Source organism: Triturus cristatus, chromosome 7 (assembly GCF_964204655.1).
Source record: "Triturus cristatus chromosome 7, aTriCri1.1, whole genome shotgun sequence".
Classification (NCBI taxonomy): Eukaryota; Metazoa; Chordata; class Amphibia; order Caudata; family Salamandridae; genus Triturus; species Triturus cristatus.
This window is the reverse complement of record NC_140590.1, coordinates 1,555,027,193-1,555,046,968: the sequence shown is the minus strand read 5'-3', so window position 1 is coordinate 1,555,046,968 and position 19,776 is coordinate 1,555,027,193. Positions and strand designations below refer to the sequence as shown.

At 49.6% G+C, this 19,776-nt stretch overlaps 1 protein-coding gene across 1 annotated transcript in view; it reads right to left on the bottom strand.

Annotated features, from left to right (window-relative positions):
- The window catches only part of CDH22 (cadherin 22), a 1,590,820-nt gene that overhangs the window by 692,870 nt on the left and 878,174 nt on the right, over positions 1-19,776 (bottom strand). The window contains exon 4 of the mRNA XM_085619354.1: positions 15,665-15,784. Within this exon, the coding sequence (XP_085475480.1) occupies positions 15,665-15,784 (120 nt within the window). The remainder of the gene's footprint in view (positions 1-15,664; positions 15,785-19,776) is intronic.

The window sequence follows — 19,776 nt, the reverse complement described above, 5'->3', positions numbered from 1 at the left end:
ACAGGACCGCCGGAAGAGATTGAGCAGGGAGAGTAGGACGGACGGAAAAGGGAAACAATGGCTTATGGGAAAGGAGATGCAGAAGACATGTATTTGACAAAGACGAGGAGGTAATATGGAAAAAATGAGAAACAAAATGGCGCAACACTGAAGAAGAAAAATAACATGATGAAGGGTAAGAAAGACGGGAGGGGGCGTGCACGTGCACGAACATCAAGTTATCAAAATGACCGAGGCAGTTAAAGACGTTAGACCCTGATGAAATCTCCGTTATTCTCTTGTAATCCTATATAGCTTTGTGAATTTCACATTACGTTTTCTATGCAAAGTTCCTGCAGCTACACCATTATGCCACACATTTTAAACCAGGACAACAAAATAATGCAAGTGAGCGGCTATTATTCGCCGCATTTGTATTTTATTCCATTTTTTGATAGGGTTAGCAAGTCGCTTTTAGGAAGGGGCATGCCAGCGGCATCCCTTCCTATTAGCGAGTCGCAGGTGATGTGCGATTGCTTTGCAACCAGAATGCAGTCGCAAAACAATTGCTGTTTACCAGCTACTTCAATTAGGTGGTAAGCCAGTCACAAATGAGAGGGGAAGGAGTCCTCAGGGGACCCCTTCACCTTTGTGATTGGTAAAGAAAACATTTTTTAAGAGCAGGAGCTCAATTAGGTAAACAAATGAAAATATGGTTACTTGGTCACATTGGATCTCCAACTATGACTATGCTACGCACTTTCTCAACCAGGAGGAGGAAAGTGTCTAAAGCACACAATATCACAGCAGACAATTTGTGAAATTTCTAACTATTTTGTGCATCTGTGCCTATTGTAACTCAGAGTGGAGAGTCTGAATCCAAACTGTGCACATGATCCTCTTACCAAGCAATCAATGCCAACATGCTTTAAGATCAAATTAAGAAGACTTTGTGCATGATACATTGGTTTGGGACTGAAATACACAAAATGCCTGTTGAAGACACGTTTCTCCTGGAAGGGAGCCCCCAAAAAGCCACCTTCTCTCAAAAGTTGGTACCAACATTTCATTCAAAGCTTCATGCTGATGGGGAGTTGGAGCCTCCACCAGCTTCCCTGTGCTGTATATGTACATTCATTTCAAATTCAGTTTTTTCAAAAAGCATGCCTCAGAAGAACCTACTGGGGCTTGGCAATTTTTGCTCACTGGTCCTCGAAACTGCATGTGGCCTTTTCTGCTACAGTGGGGATACAGTTGGAAGAGGAGTCCTAACTAAAGATGGCTGGTGCATGTTCCAGCATTAAGACTTCAGACCTGACCCTGCCTACGCTAGCCTGTTCTGGCCCCCAGATCATGTCTACTGACTCCAAAACTTCACATGCATTTTTTTTGATTTCACAAGCTTTGCAGAGTGCAAATTTGAGACAAAAACGGCAATTGAGTGGCCTTTTGCGGTACAGTGCTAGACTGATGCCTGTTAACACTTTGTTTTACCCCATACTGAAGTACATGCATTTACTTCCATTGGTCATCCTGAAGAAAAAGTGATCTACCCCAAGGCATAAAGCCAGAGAGATTTGAAGAGACAGTGAAAAGCATGCCTTAAATTGATTTTAAAGCCTCATTGAGATGAGAGGGTGATCCTCATTCTGTGTTGTTTAACTCTGGGATTCGGCGTGGAATGGGGGAAGGGTGCATTTGCTTGTACTTCTGTTCTTGTTAAACAATACCATTTGGTTATAAACAAATTAGTATAAATCCAGACCAGAGGTTAATGCAATCCGATACTTAAAGTATAGATGTTGGCTGCAATTTTGGTGATGTGATGCTACTCTGTGTAAAAACGATTCAAGGTACTATCTCCAGAGTGAGACGCTTTGGAGTTATTACCATCTATTCCTGGTAATTGTGAACCGTCTATTCGTCTTAATTAATGTTAAATACATATTGATTTTAAAATAAGCATCTCTGACTGGATATTGATCTTGGGTAAGTGTGATCACCTCTGTGGTGTATTGTATCTGACACAACCTTGTCACTGACTCCTCTGAGTAAGCCTGGACTGCTCGACCACAGCTACCATTGTAGCGCCTCGGGGGAGCTAAGGAGGTTTTGTCCAATCACTGCAGACCTCATCTTCCGCACCATAGGCCAGTATTCAGAGGATTTACAGTTTCTTCCCAGATACTTCTAAGGTTTCTGCAAAGCCCAGTACCTGGAGAGAAAGCCTGAGATTGTGTTTCCTCACCCTCCTTAACATCCTATCTACATTTCTATCTTATTTACAGAGAGGCTGGAAGGGCTGGAAAAGGTCTTTCTTTCCCTTGCATCTTCAGATCTTGATGGGAAGTTGGAGAACCTGTGAGCCCAGACAGCTTGATGATAAACGGTAATTTATAAACTAGGAGACATCCTGGTGAACTTTTTGAAATCCAGGTTCCTGCTCCAAGAGAGAAGCAGAGAGATGGCATGGGGTCAGCGGAGGGAGAGAGGGCAGGTGAATAACAAATAGAAAGTAGGGAAGGAGTAGAAGGAGTGGGTTGGATAATTAATAGAAAAAAACTAAAAGTCCATATAGAAGGATCAGCGAGGGAAATGCAAACCTAGTGCCCTGCCACTGTCTCAAAAAGGGCCGCTCTGAACAAAACATTTCTTACTTACCTTTACCCAAAACCTATCGACTTCCATCTGTCTGACTGCCTGTCTCATTAGCCTGCAGTATGTCACTTCTTCTGTATACCTCGTATGTTGAATACCTGTCTCTTCTCCTGCCTGTCTTATCAGCTGTCACCTTCAATTGGTCTGGGTCTCTTCCTTTCTCATCAGCAACCTCTTCCACTTGTCTACCCATTTGTCTCTTCCATCTGGCGGATCACGTTTCTCTTCCAGATGTTTGATCTCCTTCCTCCTATCTGCCTTCTGTATTGTGTGATCACCTGTCTCTTCCATGTGTCTGATTAGTCGTGTCCATCTGTCTGATCGCCTGCCAATTTGGTTTGCCTACCCATCTGTTTCGCCTTTGTCTGGTAACCTGTCTCAACAGCATGTCTGAGATCTCTCTCCTTTGTCTGCCTCATTTGTTGTGTGATCGCCTGTCTACTCTGCTTACAACAGTGGTCTCAAATCTCCCTGTCTATCTGTCTGTCTAATATATTGCCTGCTCACCTGTCCTTTCTTCCTCTCTAGTCAGCTCTTTCCTTAGATCTGTCTCTCTTCCTGTGACTTTCGCATTTTGTAGACTTCATCGGTCTCAAGCCAGTCTGAACAGTGGTCTCTTTCACTCGCTGCTCTCCTTCTGATTGTCTGATATCCTGACTGATCATATTTCTCCTTCACGTGTCTGTCTGCTGGCTCCTTAGATCCGTCTCTCCTTCTCTATGCCTCGCATTCTTAAACATCACCAGTGTCTACAACCTGTCTGATCATTGGTCTCTTTCTGTCTGCATCTTCTTGTAATTGTACCATATTCTGTTTGATTGCCTGTCTCTTCTGTCTGACTCTGCTTCCATTTCCTTGATCGCCTCTGTCTATACAGCCTGTCTGATCTCTCTCCCCTTGCCTGTGTTGTATATTGTATGATCTCAGTGCTTAATTTGTAAAAAACATAAGTGCCAGGGCCCTCACCAGGAGATCACTACAGTTTGCACTACCCATTGCCCCAGCCAGCGCTGCTAGTGACAGTACCAACACAAATACTAATCATCACACTCCTACAAGTGTGACAATTCAGACTCTTCCGGGCCCCCAAAGTGATGAGAAGGGCTTTGGTGGCACATATTAGTCATTTTTAATGTATATTAAACTAATAAATTCCTTTTGTTGTGATCATCTCCAAATTACACAGACAGCACCACCATGTGCCATAAGGAAAGTCATTTCCGTTGTATTTTCATAAGGCTGTCAGCGGGTCGAGAGACACGGTGTCCTACCTGAGCGAAGAAGAAGTAACTTTTCAACACGTGGAGTGTCACCTCTTAAAGTGAATACAAGAGAACTGAACTGGGAGTACATTACACGGTTTGAAGACTCAATGTGTCTGAAGCAATTGGATTATCAACTTAAAGTGTGTGATAAACTAAGGGACTTCCGTGATAACTACTGGTGCAGATGAGAGATCACTTATCAGTGCAAAGTTTATAATATAGTGACCTGTTACATCAGTGATTACTATAAGGTTGGAGGATTCAGATTAGTGCCCTGAGGAAGCCCCATTGGGGCGAAACGTGTTGGCTGTATTTTGGCTGTTCTGTTTGATCATCTCACGCCATGAATGATTCAAGAATTCATTAAAAAGAATATATCTCACAACATTGAAGAGACTGGACTGTATTACCTAATGTGCATTTGAGCATTTTTGCAAAATTTATGTTGCCTCTCTGTGTGCTTTTCTAGATTCAAATTAAGCACTGGACCAGCTGTCTTTTCTGCCTCTTTAACCAGCTGTCTCCTTCTCTCTGTGATTGTCTTGCTCTTTTTGTGTCGATCACCGGTCTCTACTGCCTGTCTGATCACATGTCCTTTCCTCTAGCTCTCCTTCTGTCTGTCTTGCGTTAAGTTAGGCTACCTATCTCATCTGTCTTGCTGCCCACCTATCTCTTCTCCCATCTGAATGATCATCTGTCTTTTCCACCTGTCTGATCTGTCCCCTTCTGTCTGCCCTGTATACAGTGTGATCATCTGTCTGTACCTCCTGCCTGATCAATGATCTCCTATCTTACTCTCCTTCTGCTTGTCTCGCTTTCTGTCAGGTCTCCTGTCTCTCTTTCTTGATGTCTCTTCGACACTGTGACTACTGGTCTCCCTCCATCCTTCCGGCGCCAGTCTCTGGTGCACTAGTCTGACCCACTATGGACCCAAGTCAAAAAGATTTTGCTGCGATTTAATCTTGGAGTTTGGCAGTTCTAAGAAGTAGGTGCTGAGACAGGTCACCTATCGGGCTCTCCATTCTTGCCCTCACCCTCAGGGTGGAAAAAAAAATCTTAACTCTGCAGCAATACCACCCTTCACTGCCTTAGACGTAACTTCAAAGATTCATGTTATAGTTCTTTCACAGTCTCATTATTTCTGAACAAGGGGGCATATCAACAAGGGCTTTATCTCTGCTTTTTTGGCTTTAAAAGCCAAAAAAGGAGAGATAAAACTAGCGCCCTATCAACAACAGGGTGCTAACATTCAAATTTGCATGTTAGCACCCTTTTACTCTACGCTTCCCCTTGCATCTCTAATGAGATGCAAAGGGGGCGTTCCAGAGTAAAATAATAGGAGAAATGTCGCTAAGCGACATTTCTCCTATTATCAAGAATGTCGCTAACCCTGTTAGAGACAAAAAAAGCAGCGCTAACCGCGGTTAACGCTGCTTTTTTACGTCTGGTATTTTTCAGACTTAGCCATGATATCCTATGGAAGAAGGATATCATGGCTAAATTTGCCTGTCCCTATCAACAAGGTAACGTGAGATTATCGTTGGGTTTCCGGCGATAATCTCAGGTTAGCCTGTTAGCGTGAGGATTTTTATCGCTATTGAGATAAGCGTTGCTAATAGCACGCTATCTCAGCGATAAAAATTCACGCTAGCCGGCGATAATTATCCTAGCGCTAAGTGCGCATAGAGATAATTATCGCCGGTTGTTGTTGATATGCCCCTAAAGAACTTTCAATGTTATATAAAACAAAGCCATAGTTGTTGCTTAGTTATCTTATGCAACTAATAACATTTGACAAAGCCAATAGTCCTGGCTTGTTGTAGGTGTAATGTTACTTGTGTTATATATCTAGATGCAGTTACAGAAGCAGCAAACTACCAGTCAGGCAGCACACTATGCTAAGCACAGATGTTCCATTTACGTGTTTTTAAGCCACCCCTTAATTACATCGGCTGCGCCCCTTTAAGAGGCCCCCCAGTTTTTTTCACCCCACTTAAAGCCCTGGAGCAGGATCCTTGTGTTTTCCCCGCATCTCTTCTCCTGTCAGCCGCCCCCCCCCCCCACCTAGCTCCCGGAAGTCCTTACTACTTTACTCCCCCCCCCCCCCCCCCCCACCCCTCTGCTACCACTTCTAGATGAACTCCAGGGGCAGAACACCGAAAAACCAACCTCTCCAGAGCGACCCTCGGGACAACATTAAAGCATTTTATGCTACCAAAAAAAAAATGCTCTCTTAAGGTGAACAAAACGATCATGTTGGCAGTATGAGATGTCAGGAGGGAAAGGTCTCCTCTCGAGCAGGCAGCCGCGCGCTGAGAGCCTCTCCGACAGCAGCTATTTTTGAGAAAACAATTGGAATATTTTATGTGGATTACCGAGAATCGCATTATCCACTCCAGGTCTCCGCTCTCGCAGGGAGCCGGTGATGGGCGCTGCTGGGGGCCCGAGGGGAAGCTTAAAAGGCACATGTTGATGTAGCCCAGTTTCGAAACTCGTGTCACGTGGCCCTCCCCGCATGCCGTCGTCACGTCACTGCTCCCAGGTGCTTTTCAGCAAGAAAATGAGAAGTATTAATAACAATTTTTTTTCTATACTGCTTCACGCAACTTTTCTGCCGTTTCTCAGTGCTGTAAATTACAGGTGTTGTTAAGGGGTCCCTAGCAGGTGGAAAAGATGGGAGGATTAATTTTCTGTGCGTTGGTATTTATATAGCGCATCCCTAGCTGCTGATTAATCACCCACTCTACCTTCACAAAGTGTTGTGGCATTGTTCGAGACAGTGTTTGAGACACTATCTACATCCAGTGGAGTTGTACACATTTGCATCACACACATTTTATATTACACAATTACACTTCACATATATACTCCTTTATAGTAAGTACAGTGGGGTTAAAGGCCTTAGAGTTAGATGGACGACCTTAAATCGACTGCTATGCCCCGCTTGATTTACATTAAGGGTCAGCAATGTGATTACAAGGAGAGGGCATTCTCAGCTTCCACCGGTGAAAACCTCTGACTTGGGGGTCCATCACCTATGGTCCACCATGCCATAGGCTCTGTCATCCATCCCAGTTGAGGGAGTGATGTTGGAAGGCGTTCCCCGGGGAGGCTACGGAATGCGTTCCCGACCACCCGGAGGCCCACCTTTCCCAGAGTTAGGCCGAGCAAGAGCGGGGAGGCCCTTCCTGGAAGGGTCTCGTACCTAGGATCGCACACGCTGCGCTTACTCTCTCTTCGGATAGAGGGACACCACACAGTAATTCGTTGTAAGACAATATGCTTTTATCGGTGGTTGTCAGGGATCTTTATGATCCGGCAGGCAGGTGCAGAATTAATGCCACAAGCGGCAGCGATCTCGTGATGAGGGAAAAGGGGTAGCGGGACAGTCTTTGAATCAGTGTCTCTGCGAGGTATCCGGCGCACAGCTCTCAATCCTCGAGCTGAGGGGATGTTGCTTCTCTCGGCAATCTCTGCCGTTTCTCTTGGACAAGCGGGCCGCGAGTCACTCAGCAGGCACCGGAGGTTCGTAGTTCGGGGAGCCGCGACGGCGTCAGCAGGGCTCAGATGGTTCAGAGTTCGGGGAGCCGCGACAGCGCCAGCAGGGCTCAGATGGTTCGGAGTTCGGGGAGCCGCGACAGCGTCAGCAGGGCTCAGATGGTTCAGAGTTCGGGTGGCGTTCTTCGGTTCGGGGAGCGATCGAGACGCGACCAGGTCAGCAGGCTCTCGTCAGTCCAGGTCTTCTCTGCTCTCGTCCCTTCAGCACCCCTTGTTATACTCCCCCTCCTCTTTGAAGTCCGGAGTCCTCGCGGAGAGGGGTCTGGTGCCTGGGGGGGGCGGTGTGTCGGGTTTTCCTGTCGCTCGGCCCTTTGATCTGTCCAGGTGGGTCCGGGAGGGACTCCAGACACCCAGCGGCTGAGGCACCTGCTCCCCGGGGGCCTGGTGGTCGGTCGAAACCTCCCTCGGGGGAGAGACCAGAGGTGTGACAGGATCGGCGCCTCTCGGTCTGGTTTGGGGGTGGTTTCGCTCTCCCTCGGCCGGGCATGCGTGTTGGTGATCTGGTCGGCCCTCGGGAGGTTGGCCAACGGGAGCCGGAAGGCTGTATCAACGAGGTTCGGCGTGGTTGCAGGGTAACTTGCTGGTCGGGAGGGCCCACGCCACGAGGCCGGTCTCACACGTGCCCCCCCCAGCTGAAAGGCGGGGAGAACTACCCATCCACTTGGGGGTTCTCCTCGCTGAAGCGGAAGAATCGGGACAGGCCGTCCGCGTTGGCGTGGTCCGTCCCGGGGCGATGTTCCACCGTGAAATCCATCCCCTGGAGGGAGATGGACCAGCGTAGCAGCTTGGGGTTTTCCCCTCGCATCTGCATCAACCACCGCAAGGGGCGGTGATCCGTTTGTACTCGGAAGTGTGTTCCGAACAGGTAGGGCCGTAGCTTTTTGAGGGCCCAGACTACTGCGAAGGACTCTCTCTCAATGGTGCTCCACCGCTGTTCTCGGGGCAGCAACCTTCGGCTGATGAAGGCTATGGGCCGATCTATGCCCTTGTCGTCGAACTGGGAGAGGACTGCCCCGATGCCGTGTTCCGAGGCGTCCGTCTGGACCACAAACTCCTGGGCGTAGTCGGGTGCTTTGAGCACCGGAGCCGCGCACATGGCGGCCTTTAGGGTGTCGAACGCCTTCTGGCAGGAGGGAGTCCAGTGTACTTTCTTGGGGTGTTTTTTGGAGGTTAGTTCTGTAAGGGGGCCTGCGATGCTGCCATAGTTCTTAATAAACCTCCGGTAGTAACCGGTGAGGCCCAGGAAGGCCCGGACTTCCGTTTGGGTCGTGGGGGGTTCCCAGGACAAGATGGCGTCGATCTTCGGCTGGAGGGGGGCGACCTGCCCACTTCCCACCTGGTGCCCCAGATAGGTTACGGAGCCGTGCCCAATTTGACATTTGCTGGCTTTGATGGTGAGGCCGGCCCGGCGCAGAGCCAGCAGGACTTGTCGGAGGTGCTGGAGGTGCTCGGTCCATTGGGAGCTGAATACCGCTATATCGTCGAGGTATGCTGCGCTGAACCCCTCTAGTCCGGACAGGACCCTGTTCACCAGCCGCTGGAAGGTGGCCGGGGCATTCTTCATTCCAAACGGCATCACCCTAAAGCGGTAGTGCCCATCCGGGGTGGAGAAGGCGGAGCGCTCCTTGGCTCCCTCGGTGAGGGCAATCTGCCAGTATCCACTAGTCAGGTCGAAGGTGCTGAGGTAGCGAGCGGCCCCGAGGCGGTCAATGAGCTCGTCGGCACGGGGGATAGGGTGAGCGTCCGCTCGGGTGACCGCATTGAGTCCTCGGTAGTCCACGCAGAACCTCAGCTCGGGGGCGACACCCGGGGTAGCCGCTTTCGGAACCAGGACTACCGGGCAGCCCAGGGGCTGTCGGAGGGTTCAATCACCCCGAGGTCCAGCATCTTCGCCACCTCGGTCTGGATGCAGGTTCGGACCCGATCAGGGACCCGGTAGGCCCGGTGTCTCACTGGCGGGCTGTCGCCAGTGTTCACGTCGTGGACACACCAGTTGGTGACCCCAGGGGTTAGGGAGAAGAGGTCCGCGAACTGCCTTAGTAGCTGGCGGCAGTCGTCGGACTGTTGGGCTGTGAGGGTGGTTGATAGTCTCACCCCCTCCACGGAACCATCAGTCTCTTTCGCCCCCAGGGGGTCGGGAAGGGGCTCGGTGTCTTCTTCGGCCCCATCGTCAGTGGCCAGGAGTAAACTCAATTCTGTCCGTACAAAGTGGGGTTTGAGGCGGTTCACGTGGAGAACCCGGAGGGGGTTCCGCGGGGACTGCACATCGACGAGATAGGTGACTTGGCTCTTCCGCTCGACCACCTTGAAGGGTCCAGTCCATTTATCTTGGAGTGGGCAGGGTTTCACCGGGGCCATGACCCAGACTTGTTGGCCCGGCTGAAACTCGACCAGCGTAGCATTCTGGTCATACCAGCGCTTCATCTCTTCCTGGCTAGCCTCGAGGTTCGCTTCTGCGAGTTCTCGGAATTTCCGGGTCTGGTTGCGGAGCGCCAAGATGTATCGGAACACATCCGGAGGGGTCCCCCGGGGAGTCGTTTCCCAACCCTCCTTGACCAGGCTCAGGGGTCCCCGGACGGGGTGTCCATATAGTAGTTCGAATGGGCTGAATCCCAGGGATTTTTGTGGAACCTCCCGGTAGGCGAACAGGAGGCATGGGAGGAGGACGTCCCACCTCCGGCGTAGGGGTTCCTCGAGGCCCATGATCATCCCTTTCAGTGTTTTGTTAAAGCGCTTGACTAGGCCGTTTCCTTGGGGGTGGTACGGGGCGGTGAACTTGTACGATACTCCGCACTGCTGCCAGAGGGACCTCATATATCGGGAGATAAAGTTCGTACCCCGGTCACTCACGACTTCGCGGGGGAACCCCACGCGGGAGAAGATCCCCATCAAGGCCCGGCCTACCACGGGGGCCGTCACGGTGCGGAGAGGGATGGCTTCGGGGTAACGGGTGGCATGATCCACCAGGACGAGGATGAACCGGTGGCCCTGGGCGGTCTTGGGGTCCAGTGGTCCCACGATGTCGATTCCTACCCGCTCAAAAGGGGTACTGACGACTGGGAAGGGTTGTAGCGGAGCCTTGCGCTTGCCCCCACTCTTTCCGCTGGCCTGGCACGTGGGGCAGGACTTGCAGTGGGCCTCCACATTTGCTCGCATCTTGGGCCAATAGAAGTGGGTGACGAGTCGTTGGTAGGTCTTATCTTGGCCTAAGTGTCCGGCCAGGGGTACATTATGAGCCAGGCCCAGGAGGAGACTTCGGAAGCGCAGGGGTACCACTAGTACTCGGGCCGATCCCAACTCGGCCGACTTCTGTTCGCTGTACAGGAGGCCGTTTTCCCAGTATACCCAGTGGGTGCCGGTCCGGTCGCCTGCTGCTTGGGCCTCGGCCTGTTGTCGGGGTCCAATGAGGGACGGGCAGGTGGATTGTTCTTGGCAGAATTCTTCACGGGAGGGGCCCCCTTCGCAGTGCCACTGGGCCAGTTCTGGCAAGTCCCTGAGTTCGGTCAGGGATTCGGGGTCGTAAGGCACGGACCCTTCGCCGGGAGCGGTCGTTTCATCCAGAAGGGGGTCGTTAGCCCCTGGTGGCGTATTCTGGACCTCGGGGATGGTGGCGGTGCTTAGCGGCAGGGCTTCTCCCCCCTCGGAGGAAGGCACTCTGAGAGTCATCGAGCGCGTGGTGGCGCATACCCATTCGGGTAGGCCCATCATCTCGAGATGGGCTCTTCGTTCCACTTGTCCCCACGGGGAGTTCTCAAAGTCGTTGCCCAGGAGGCAGTCCACGGGCTGGGAGGTTCGGACCGCCACCTTTAACTTGCCGGTGACTCCCCCCCATTCGAAGGGGACTAGGGCCATCCGGCAGAGGCTCTCGGAATTGTCTGATGATATGACGGGACAAAAGGCGCCGGGCAGGATCTGATCTTCGGAGACCAGGTGACAATGAACCGCCGTGACACTCGCCCCCGTGTCCCGGAGGCCCTCGACGCGGTGACCGTTGACCGTTACCTGCTGTCGGTACTTCTTCGTGTTGGCGGGCAGGGACGTTCAGGGGACCATCTCCCGGTCCCCTAGGGAGACCAAGGCCATGGCGGCTGGTTCCCATTCTTCGGAGTCTTCCATCTCTTCCCCCAGGGCTACGGAGGCCATTTGTCGAGCCGGCGGGGTTGTTGTGGCGGTTCGCTGGTACATGGGACATTGAGGGTCGCTGGCATAGTGTCCGGTCTGTTGGCAGCGGAAACAGGTGATCCTCACTCGGGGCCCCGGCCTCCCTGGTGGCCCGGTGCTGGCCGTAGGTGGAGCTGGAAAGGGCGGAGGTTGTCCTCTGGGGGGGCTGAGCGGGGATCCCCCCGGGAGTTCCCTTGGCCGGCCTTGATTCCCTCCGCCCCTCTGGCGGGGGGGTCCCTGACTGTGGCGACTGTAGTCTCCCACGGGGCCCCGGGAGGCCCGGGTGTTTACCCACCGGTCAGCCTCGACGGCAAGTTTCCGAGGGTCTGTGAGTTTGCTGTCCAGGAGGTGCTGGCGCAGCTCTACAAAGCAATTAGCGGACAAGTGTTCCCATGCGATTAGGTCGAACAGCTCCTCAAAGGTGGAGACCTTGCTGCCCTTGATCCATCCGTCCAAGGCCCGGCTGTAAAAGTTCACGTACTCCACCCAGGTGGTACCGGGTATCTTCTTGCAGTCTCTAAACCGTTGCCGGTACATTTCAGGGGTGAGCCCATATCTGGCTACTAGGGCCTCTTTCGTGTGACTGTAGGAGTTCATCACCGTGGAGGGCAGGTCCAGCAGGGTATCTCTCCCCTCGCTCAGGAACCGGCCCCACAGCCCAGCCCCCCAGTCTTTCTGCGGGACTCGGTGGGAGGTCATGGCGACTTCGTAGGCTTTGAACCATTGCTGGATGTCGTCGTTCTTATAGTATTCTTTCACCACATCTTTGGGGATGTGGACCTTTGGTTCCACGGTGGAGGAGAGGGGTTGGGTTTCTGCATTCTTAGCCTTGAGCTCGATCTCTTTTAGGCTACGTTCGTGCTCTAGTTGGAGTTTTCTTTCTTCGTGTTCTCTTTGTCGTTTCTTTTCCTCGAGTTCTCCTTGTAGGCGTAACTGTTCCACCACCAGCTTCTTTTCATCCAGTTTTAGCTCTCCTTCGATTTTTAATTTTGCTAGTTCTAGTTCGTGGTTGCGACCTCTTTCTCGGTCCGCTAGTTCCTCTGGGGATAGGCCCCCCTCGGGGGCGCCGTTCGTCCCCGGGGTGCTTCGTGGTTCTGTTTGTGTCCGGGGAGTTCCCGCCTCGACCCAGGTTTTTAATGCCCCCTGGAAGTCCTCTTTCGTGCTTAGTCCGATGGTAGCGATTCCAAAGTCTTTGCAAAATTGTTTCAGTTCTCGGTGCGTATAAGATTCTAACTGGTCCTTTTGGAATGTCGTGCTCGGGTCGATGCCTGCGGCACCTAGGGAAGTTTCTCCTTCCATTTCTTCTTGGTAGTGCGTAAGCCGTCTACTGCACGATCTCTAGGTGTTGGCTCGGATCCCGTCGCCTGCCACCAAATGTTGGAAGGCGTTCCCCGGGGAGGCTACGGAATGCGTTCCCGACCACCCGGGGGCCCACCTTTCCCAGAGTTAGGCCGAGCAAGAGCGGGGAGGCCCTTCCTGGAAGGGTCTCGTACCTAGGATCGCTCACGCTGCGCTTACTCTCTCTTCGGATAGAGGGACACCACACAGTAATTTGTTGTAAGACAATATGCTTTTATCGGCGGTTGTCAGGGATCTTTATGATCCGGCAGGCAGGTGCAGAATTAATGCCACAAGCGGCAGCGATCTCGTGATGAGGGAAAAGGGGTAGCGGGACAGTCTTTGAATCAGTGTCTCTACGAGGTATCCGGCGCACAGCTCTCAATCCTCGAGCTGAGGGGACGTTGCTTCTCTCGGCAATCTCTGCTGTTTCTCTTGGACAAGCGGGCCGCGAGTCACTCAGCAGGCACCGGAGGTTCGTAGTTCGGGGAGCCGCGACGGCGTCAGCAGGGCTCAGATGGTTCGGAGTTCGGGGAGCCGCGACAGCATCAGCAGGGCTCAGATGGTTCAGAGTTCGGGTGGCGTTCTTCGGTTCGGGGAGCGATCGAGCCGCGACCAGGTCAGCAGGCTCTCGTCAGTCCAGGTCTTCTCTGCTCTCGTCCCTTCAGCACCCCTTGTTATACTCCCCCTCCTCTTTGAAGTCCGGAGTCCTCGCGGAGAGGGGTCTGGTGCCTGGGGGGGGCGGTGTGTCGGGTTTTTCTGTCGCTCGGCCCTTTGATCTGTCCAGGTGGGTCCGGGAGGGACTCCAGACACCCAGCGGCCGAGGCCCCTGCTCCCCGGGGGCCTGGTGGTCGGTCGAAACCTCCCTCGGGGGAGAGACCAGAGGTGTGACAGGATCGGCGCCTCTCGGTCTGGTGTGGGGGGGGTTTCGCTTTCCCTCGGCTGGGCATGCGTGTTGGGGATCTGGTCGGCCCTCGGGAGGTTGGCCCACGGGAGCCGGAAGGCTGTATCAACGAGGTTCGGCGTGGTTGCAGGGTAACTTGCTGGTCGGGAGGGCCCACGCCACGAGGCCGGTCTCACAAGTGACAACTGTCAATCACTTTCCACACCCATGTCCATGATAAGAGGCATGTCAGACATTATAAGGAAAAACATTTAATGGCCCCCACGTGCAGGGATATAACTCAATAGTCGTCATGGCAATTTGGCCTTTCTTTAGAGTGGATAACAGCGGCGTAGCTAGACCTTTTTCAGCCTGTGGCGGCCCCTGCGTTTGACGCCCAGCGCAGCCCGCAAGTAAGAGCGGGGAGGTGCTGATGATCCCTGTGTTTGATGTGACAACCGCAGGTAAGAGTGAGGGGGAGCCGCCGCCCCCCAAACTTGTGCTGCCTATGGTGGACCCCTCCTTGCTACGCACCTGGAGGAAAAACTCCTACTTCGGGAGATTATTTTCACAAACAAAAGGGCTTGATGAGTGGTGCCCCTTTAGCAAGCCTTCAGTGCTCTGAAGGGTCCAGCAGCAAACTTCACCACACAGAGATCCCTGCCAGCCAGACAGGAGTCTCTAAAACAAACATATACTTCCCCACCAGGGCCCGAAGGCTGTGGTCCCCACTCTCCATTGGACCATCCACCACAACAGACCATCCATCTATGTTTCTATGAGCCCTTATGCGATTCTAGAATTGCTTAATTGTTCATCTTGTGCTCTGTTTTCATCAAGTGCTCAAGCTTGGGTGAAGCCCTCATTCTCCAGGTATGAAAGTCAGTTTCAAAGCCACTACTTAACACACACCCCTCTTTCACAGAATGCATCAGCCCGAATATTCGCCCTGGAGGCATTGATGCAGCTGCCTAACCTGCCATTTGTCCAGTGAGGTGACTCTTAAGTCTCTCCCTGGAAGCAAAGAACTGTAGTCTAATATTGGAGTACATTAAATGGTCAGGTGACAGTTGCATTGTCAAGCCAGACCTAAAAATCCATGTAAGTTAATGACTGCCCTCCGCCCATCTGTGCTGCAGTCAGAGAAAAACAGCATAAGTTATCTATTTATCTAAGACACTTGAATAGCATTACAATGTCATGTGTGTGCCCCTGAGAGCTCCAGCCTGGGCAGCTGGATAAATAAACAAAACGATCACAGCTGTGTGGAGGGCAAGCACTTTTTTGTGGAAGCACACAGCTTTTGCCCAATTAAAACATGTACTTCTGGCTCCCAACAAGTGGGCGGAGCCAAAGCCCCTCTCCTCATCTCACATAACTGTCTGGTAGCAGCTGTGCTGTCAAGCTAGAACCATGTTGAAGTTAGGGGAGACTTCACTTCAATAGTAAAATAATAATACTATGATGAAGTGGTAGCAGGTGGGGGCGCAGGGGGGGGGGGGGCAGGTCAAGGAATGATGTCACAGATAGGACTCCAAGGGAAAAAAAGCAATGATCTGAAATTTGGAAGCAATCTTGAATTGTCACTTTTTGAAGAAGTCTTTTGTGCCTGGCGGACCATCTTAGATTATTGTCTGTCATGTCAACACCATTCAGAACAGCCAAAGGCACTCTGAACTACAGGAAAGTATATTAACATTTCAAGACGTGTCATATGCTGCAAGGCAGGTACACTAAGACCATACACGTTTCGCGTACAACCACCATGAGCAAGAGGAACTCATAGCATGTTCAAAAGAAGGTCAACCTCACAGGATCTTACCTGTTTTACTGTCCACGGAGAAGTGTTGCTCCCCTTCCAAGACGCTGTACACCACCCTAGCGCTGCTGCCATACATCGGGTCATCTGCATCCGAAGCCGTCACTTGCATTACCGATGTACCTATACCATCATGAGGGAAGGCAGGAAACAAAAGAAACAGAGGGTTGGTTACATAGATCCTTACCATGGTATCTTCTTAATCAAGAACTCTTTTAATACAACAATGCCCACCTGCAATTAAAGTTACAGTGTGGGCAACAAGAACGTTTCTGTGTTCCCTGCATACATTAAAAGCACATCTTCTTAAAGTACATATATTGCTATCACATCTTAATTACATAAACTTGATTCTACATTCAGTTACTGCTGTATTAGTTTGTGGGTCCAATTTAAGGGTTCTTTGCAGAGTAAATATTCCCCTAGGTCCAGGTGGAATTTCAATTATGCTGCATATTGTGCACAACTTCCAGAATTTAGCTTTATGCTTTTTCTGTGAAATTCCACAAAATTATACTGCTATTCCACCTAGCATAAATGCGATCTCTCAGGTAAAAAATCCAATTGTTTCGCAAACAGAAACAACGCGAGCGGACAGAAGGCGAGCACTTCATGTTCAGGGCTCTTGTGTTTTCTTGCAACTTTTGGAAGTACAAAGTGCTTCTTAGCATCCAATCTGGATGTGAGGATGCACTTTGCACTGAAAAATACCCCAAAAAATGCCAGATTTGTGTTTCACAAAATACAACATAATTTTTTTGAGATTCTACATAATTGGGCAAAGGGAAATTAAGCAAAGTACACCCCCCCCCCCCCCAATTTTCTCATCGCTACTGCCTTCAGTACATGGTCTTTGTATAGTGGCAGGTAAATGCTCTGCAACTGATTTCCAATTTGTTTATTTACAAGTTGATACCAGTTAATGCTGAGCGAAATACAACTCTCACAGAAGTACCCCTTAGATATTGTATGAAATGCACTTCTGTCATGGTACGTAAAGGTTTTTCTATAGGCGATTGATAGGTTTGTTAAGGCCCTTTTGGCATTTGTTTGATGAGCTGCTGAATTTGTATTATTGATTTTAAGTAGTTTATTCCATATTGTGTAATTAAACACATTTGCAACCTTGGTATTTTGTTAATCTGCTTCTTCCAAACACACAATTATGTTGCTTGCTTTAGAACTTACTTTGTTCAGCCACATCTTTCTACATTTGCAGCATAAGTTTTTTATATATATTTATTTATTGGCATTTAAAAATAGTACATACACATTTCTTAATGTGAAGCGACACGTACAAGTGTCGAATAATGAGTTGTTACCAACAAGCACAACAGAACAATCAGAGGTCAAAGCATCAGTCACATATCCATATAAGGACACCTAGGCAATATCCCAGCCGAAGTTTAGGCCTAAAGTACTTTAGTGCAATCCAAGATATCGCGTACGCCCCATTCAACATATTTTAATGACTTACAACATGTATCGAGATGAGTTAGGAGTGTGTTAAGGAGCTAGTCGTGTTCTCAAGACCTAATGTATGTGTTGTATTCACATCTGCCAGGTTAGGTGGGCTAGCATCGTCTGATTGGAGTGTGCTTTGCCACTCAAGGATGGACCCCAGATATCTCTGGGCCTGGAGACCGTGGGCATTATTAACATTTGCAGCATAAGTTGACCGTCTTGCAAATTTGTTACTAGATAAGTTTAGATGCTTATGTGTGTGGCTTGTTCTTCTGTGCATCGTGATGTACAATCTGTTTGTTGCTGATGAGAAATGCTGCCATCTTCGTTATGCTATGTGGTGTTTTTAAGTTTGTCCAACTGTGAAGAGTTACTTGTTCTATGTTGTTTTTATACATTGCAGGCTCGACACTGCGCCCCTGATTTCAACATATGTATGTTTTTACCTTAACCCATGTATGTAGTTTTTTTGCGCTTAGTGTAATATTGTGCATTCAGGTGCGTGTGTTGTTTGACCAGCTACCAATTGTACTTTGAGGTTCAATTAGCTGTGCCATGTTTTCTGTAGTAACCAGCTAAGTAGTTCTTTTTGGATTATAATGTCATCAATTTATGTTGTGTGATAAATGCTACTTCTGTGTTATGATTTGATAAGCTGTGAGAGCTGTGTTCGCTGATGTGGTGCGAGTGTGTTGTTCTGTTTGTTGGTGGGCAGAGAGCCACTGTTCTTTTTCACATGAGCAGATGAATCTTTTGTTATTTGTATGAAGAGCATTTGTGTCCGGATGGGAATTGATAGATGAATGAATGAACAAACAAATGGACAAAGTAACAATTGAATAATGAATTGGTAAATGTATTAATGAATCTCATATAGATCCGCTTCTCACGCTGACGGGCATCTTTACCATTGAGGTGCGTCGCCCTTGCGCCACACATGGGGGGAGGAAGGGCGACTCAACTACCAAGTCAGATTTATCAAGCCATGCATGCCCACCGTGCATGGCCCAGAGTGGCTTGATAAATCTAGACTAATGCAACGCAGCACAAATCGCTGCGCTGCGTTACTCTGCCCCGGGGAGGCGTTCCATGAGTGGAGTGTGGATGTTCCCATGCACACACCCATGAATTTTGGATCATTCCCAGATTTAACATTACTAGTAGACCTGGGAATGTGTCAACATGCTACGCCTCACTAGGCGAGGTGCAATGACGAGAAATATCTTTATTTATCTTCGTTTTTTCCTCTTTCTATGTGTGCTGCATTTTGCAGCACCAATAGAAAGAGGAAAATGCCTCAGAAGATAGCATTTGTGCAGGAAGAAGTCCCTTCCTGCACAAAAACAATCCTGCCTGCAACCATGGTGCAAGGGTGCTTACGTTTGTGCTAGGCAGCACATTGTGAACCAGTGCAAGGAAAGGACAAGAATGCGCTGTATGAAATTAAATAGAGCACCTTCCTGCCCTTACATGTAACGTAGCGCAGCAAGGTGGCTTGGTGCAGTGCGTGAGTGTCTTGATAAATCTTCCCCCGAATCACATCCAAACACGCCCTGATGGGAGATGCGGATGCACTAAGGGTTAAATAAAGAAGGGGTTTCCATTGCTTTCCCAATGCACAGGGGCTGGTCTTTGCGCAGCGCACATAGAGATCAATGAATAATGTATTCTACATGATGGCTTGTGATGGAGACTGGCTCTACTTTCTTTATATCTGGTGAGAGGTTGGCTTCATTAACTTGAAGTGGGTGTTATGTTTTATTTTATGTTGCTTTTTGTGAATTGCTTGTAATGAATAGTTGGTTCCATGCATCGAATTGTCTTGAGTTGATTTACAATTGGTTCTCTTTATTTGTGTGATTTGTGCTATGTCTGTGTCTGCGTCTTGATGTTAAATGAGTGACTGCATCTGATTATTAGTGCATGTTGCACAGTTGGCTCGGTTTGTTGGTTTGTGATAAGTGATTCGCTTTGTTTCCCGTGGTGTGATGAGTGACTGACTCTGCTTTTTATGTTGTTTGGTTGGTTGCTTCTTATCTTGATGCATGATGCATGGTTTGCTCTCTTTGTTAATGTGGGATGCAGGGTTAGCTCCGCTTCCTGATACTGGAAGACTAACAAGTTCTGTTTGTTGATCAGTGTTTATGTTTGCTTCTGTTGTATATTGAGGTGTGGTTAAATATGTTTCTTGGTTTTGGTTAGATTATGTGTTTTGAATTTTGTTGTATGATAAAGGGCAAGATCATATCCGTCATGCAATGTGTGTTTAGATTTTTTACATCATTTGAGATTCGTGACTTATATTTGTTGAAGAATGATTCAGGTTTATGTTTGTTGGAGTGTGATGGGCGTCTCACTAAGTTTCTTGAAGTGAGATAAGAGTTCGGTTCTGTTTCTGCTATTGGTGTCACGTTCTACTTTTTGATGTGTTATCAATGACTCTTTTGTGAGTAAGTGCCCTAGTTTTATGCCATGTGATTAGTGGGTGGCTTACTTTGTCTCTTGATGTATAAAGAGGAACTGATTCTCTCTGATTGTGTGTGATAACTGCTGTGGTATTGTGTTGTGTGGGGATTGCTTGTTTATTTATCGAGCAGATGTGATGGGTGGCTGGCTCTATTTTGATTGTACAGAGTGTGGCTGATGCTTCA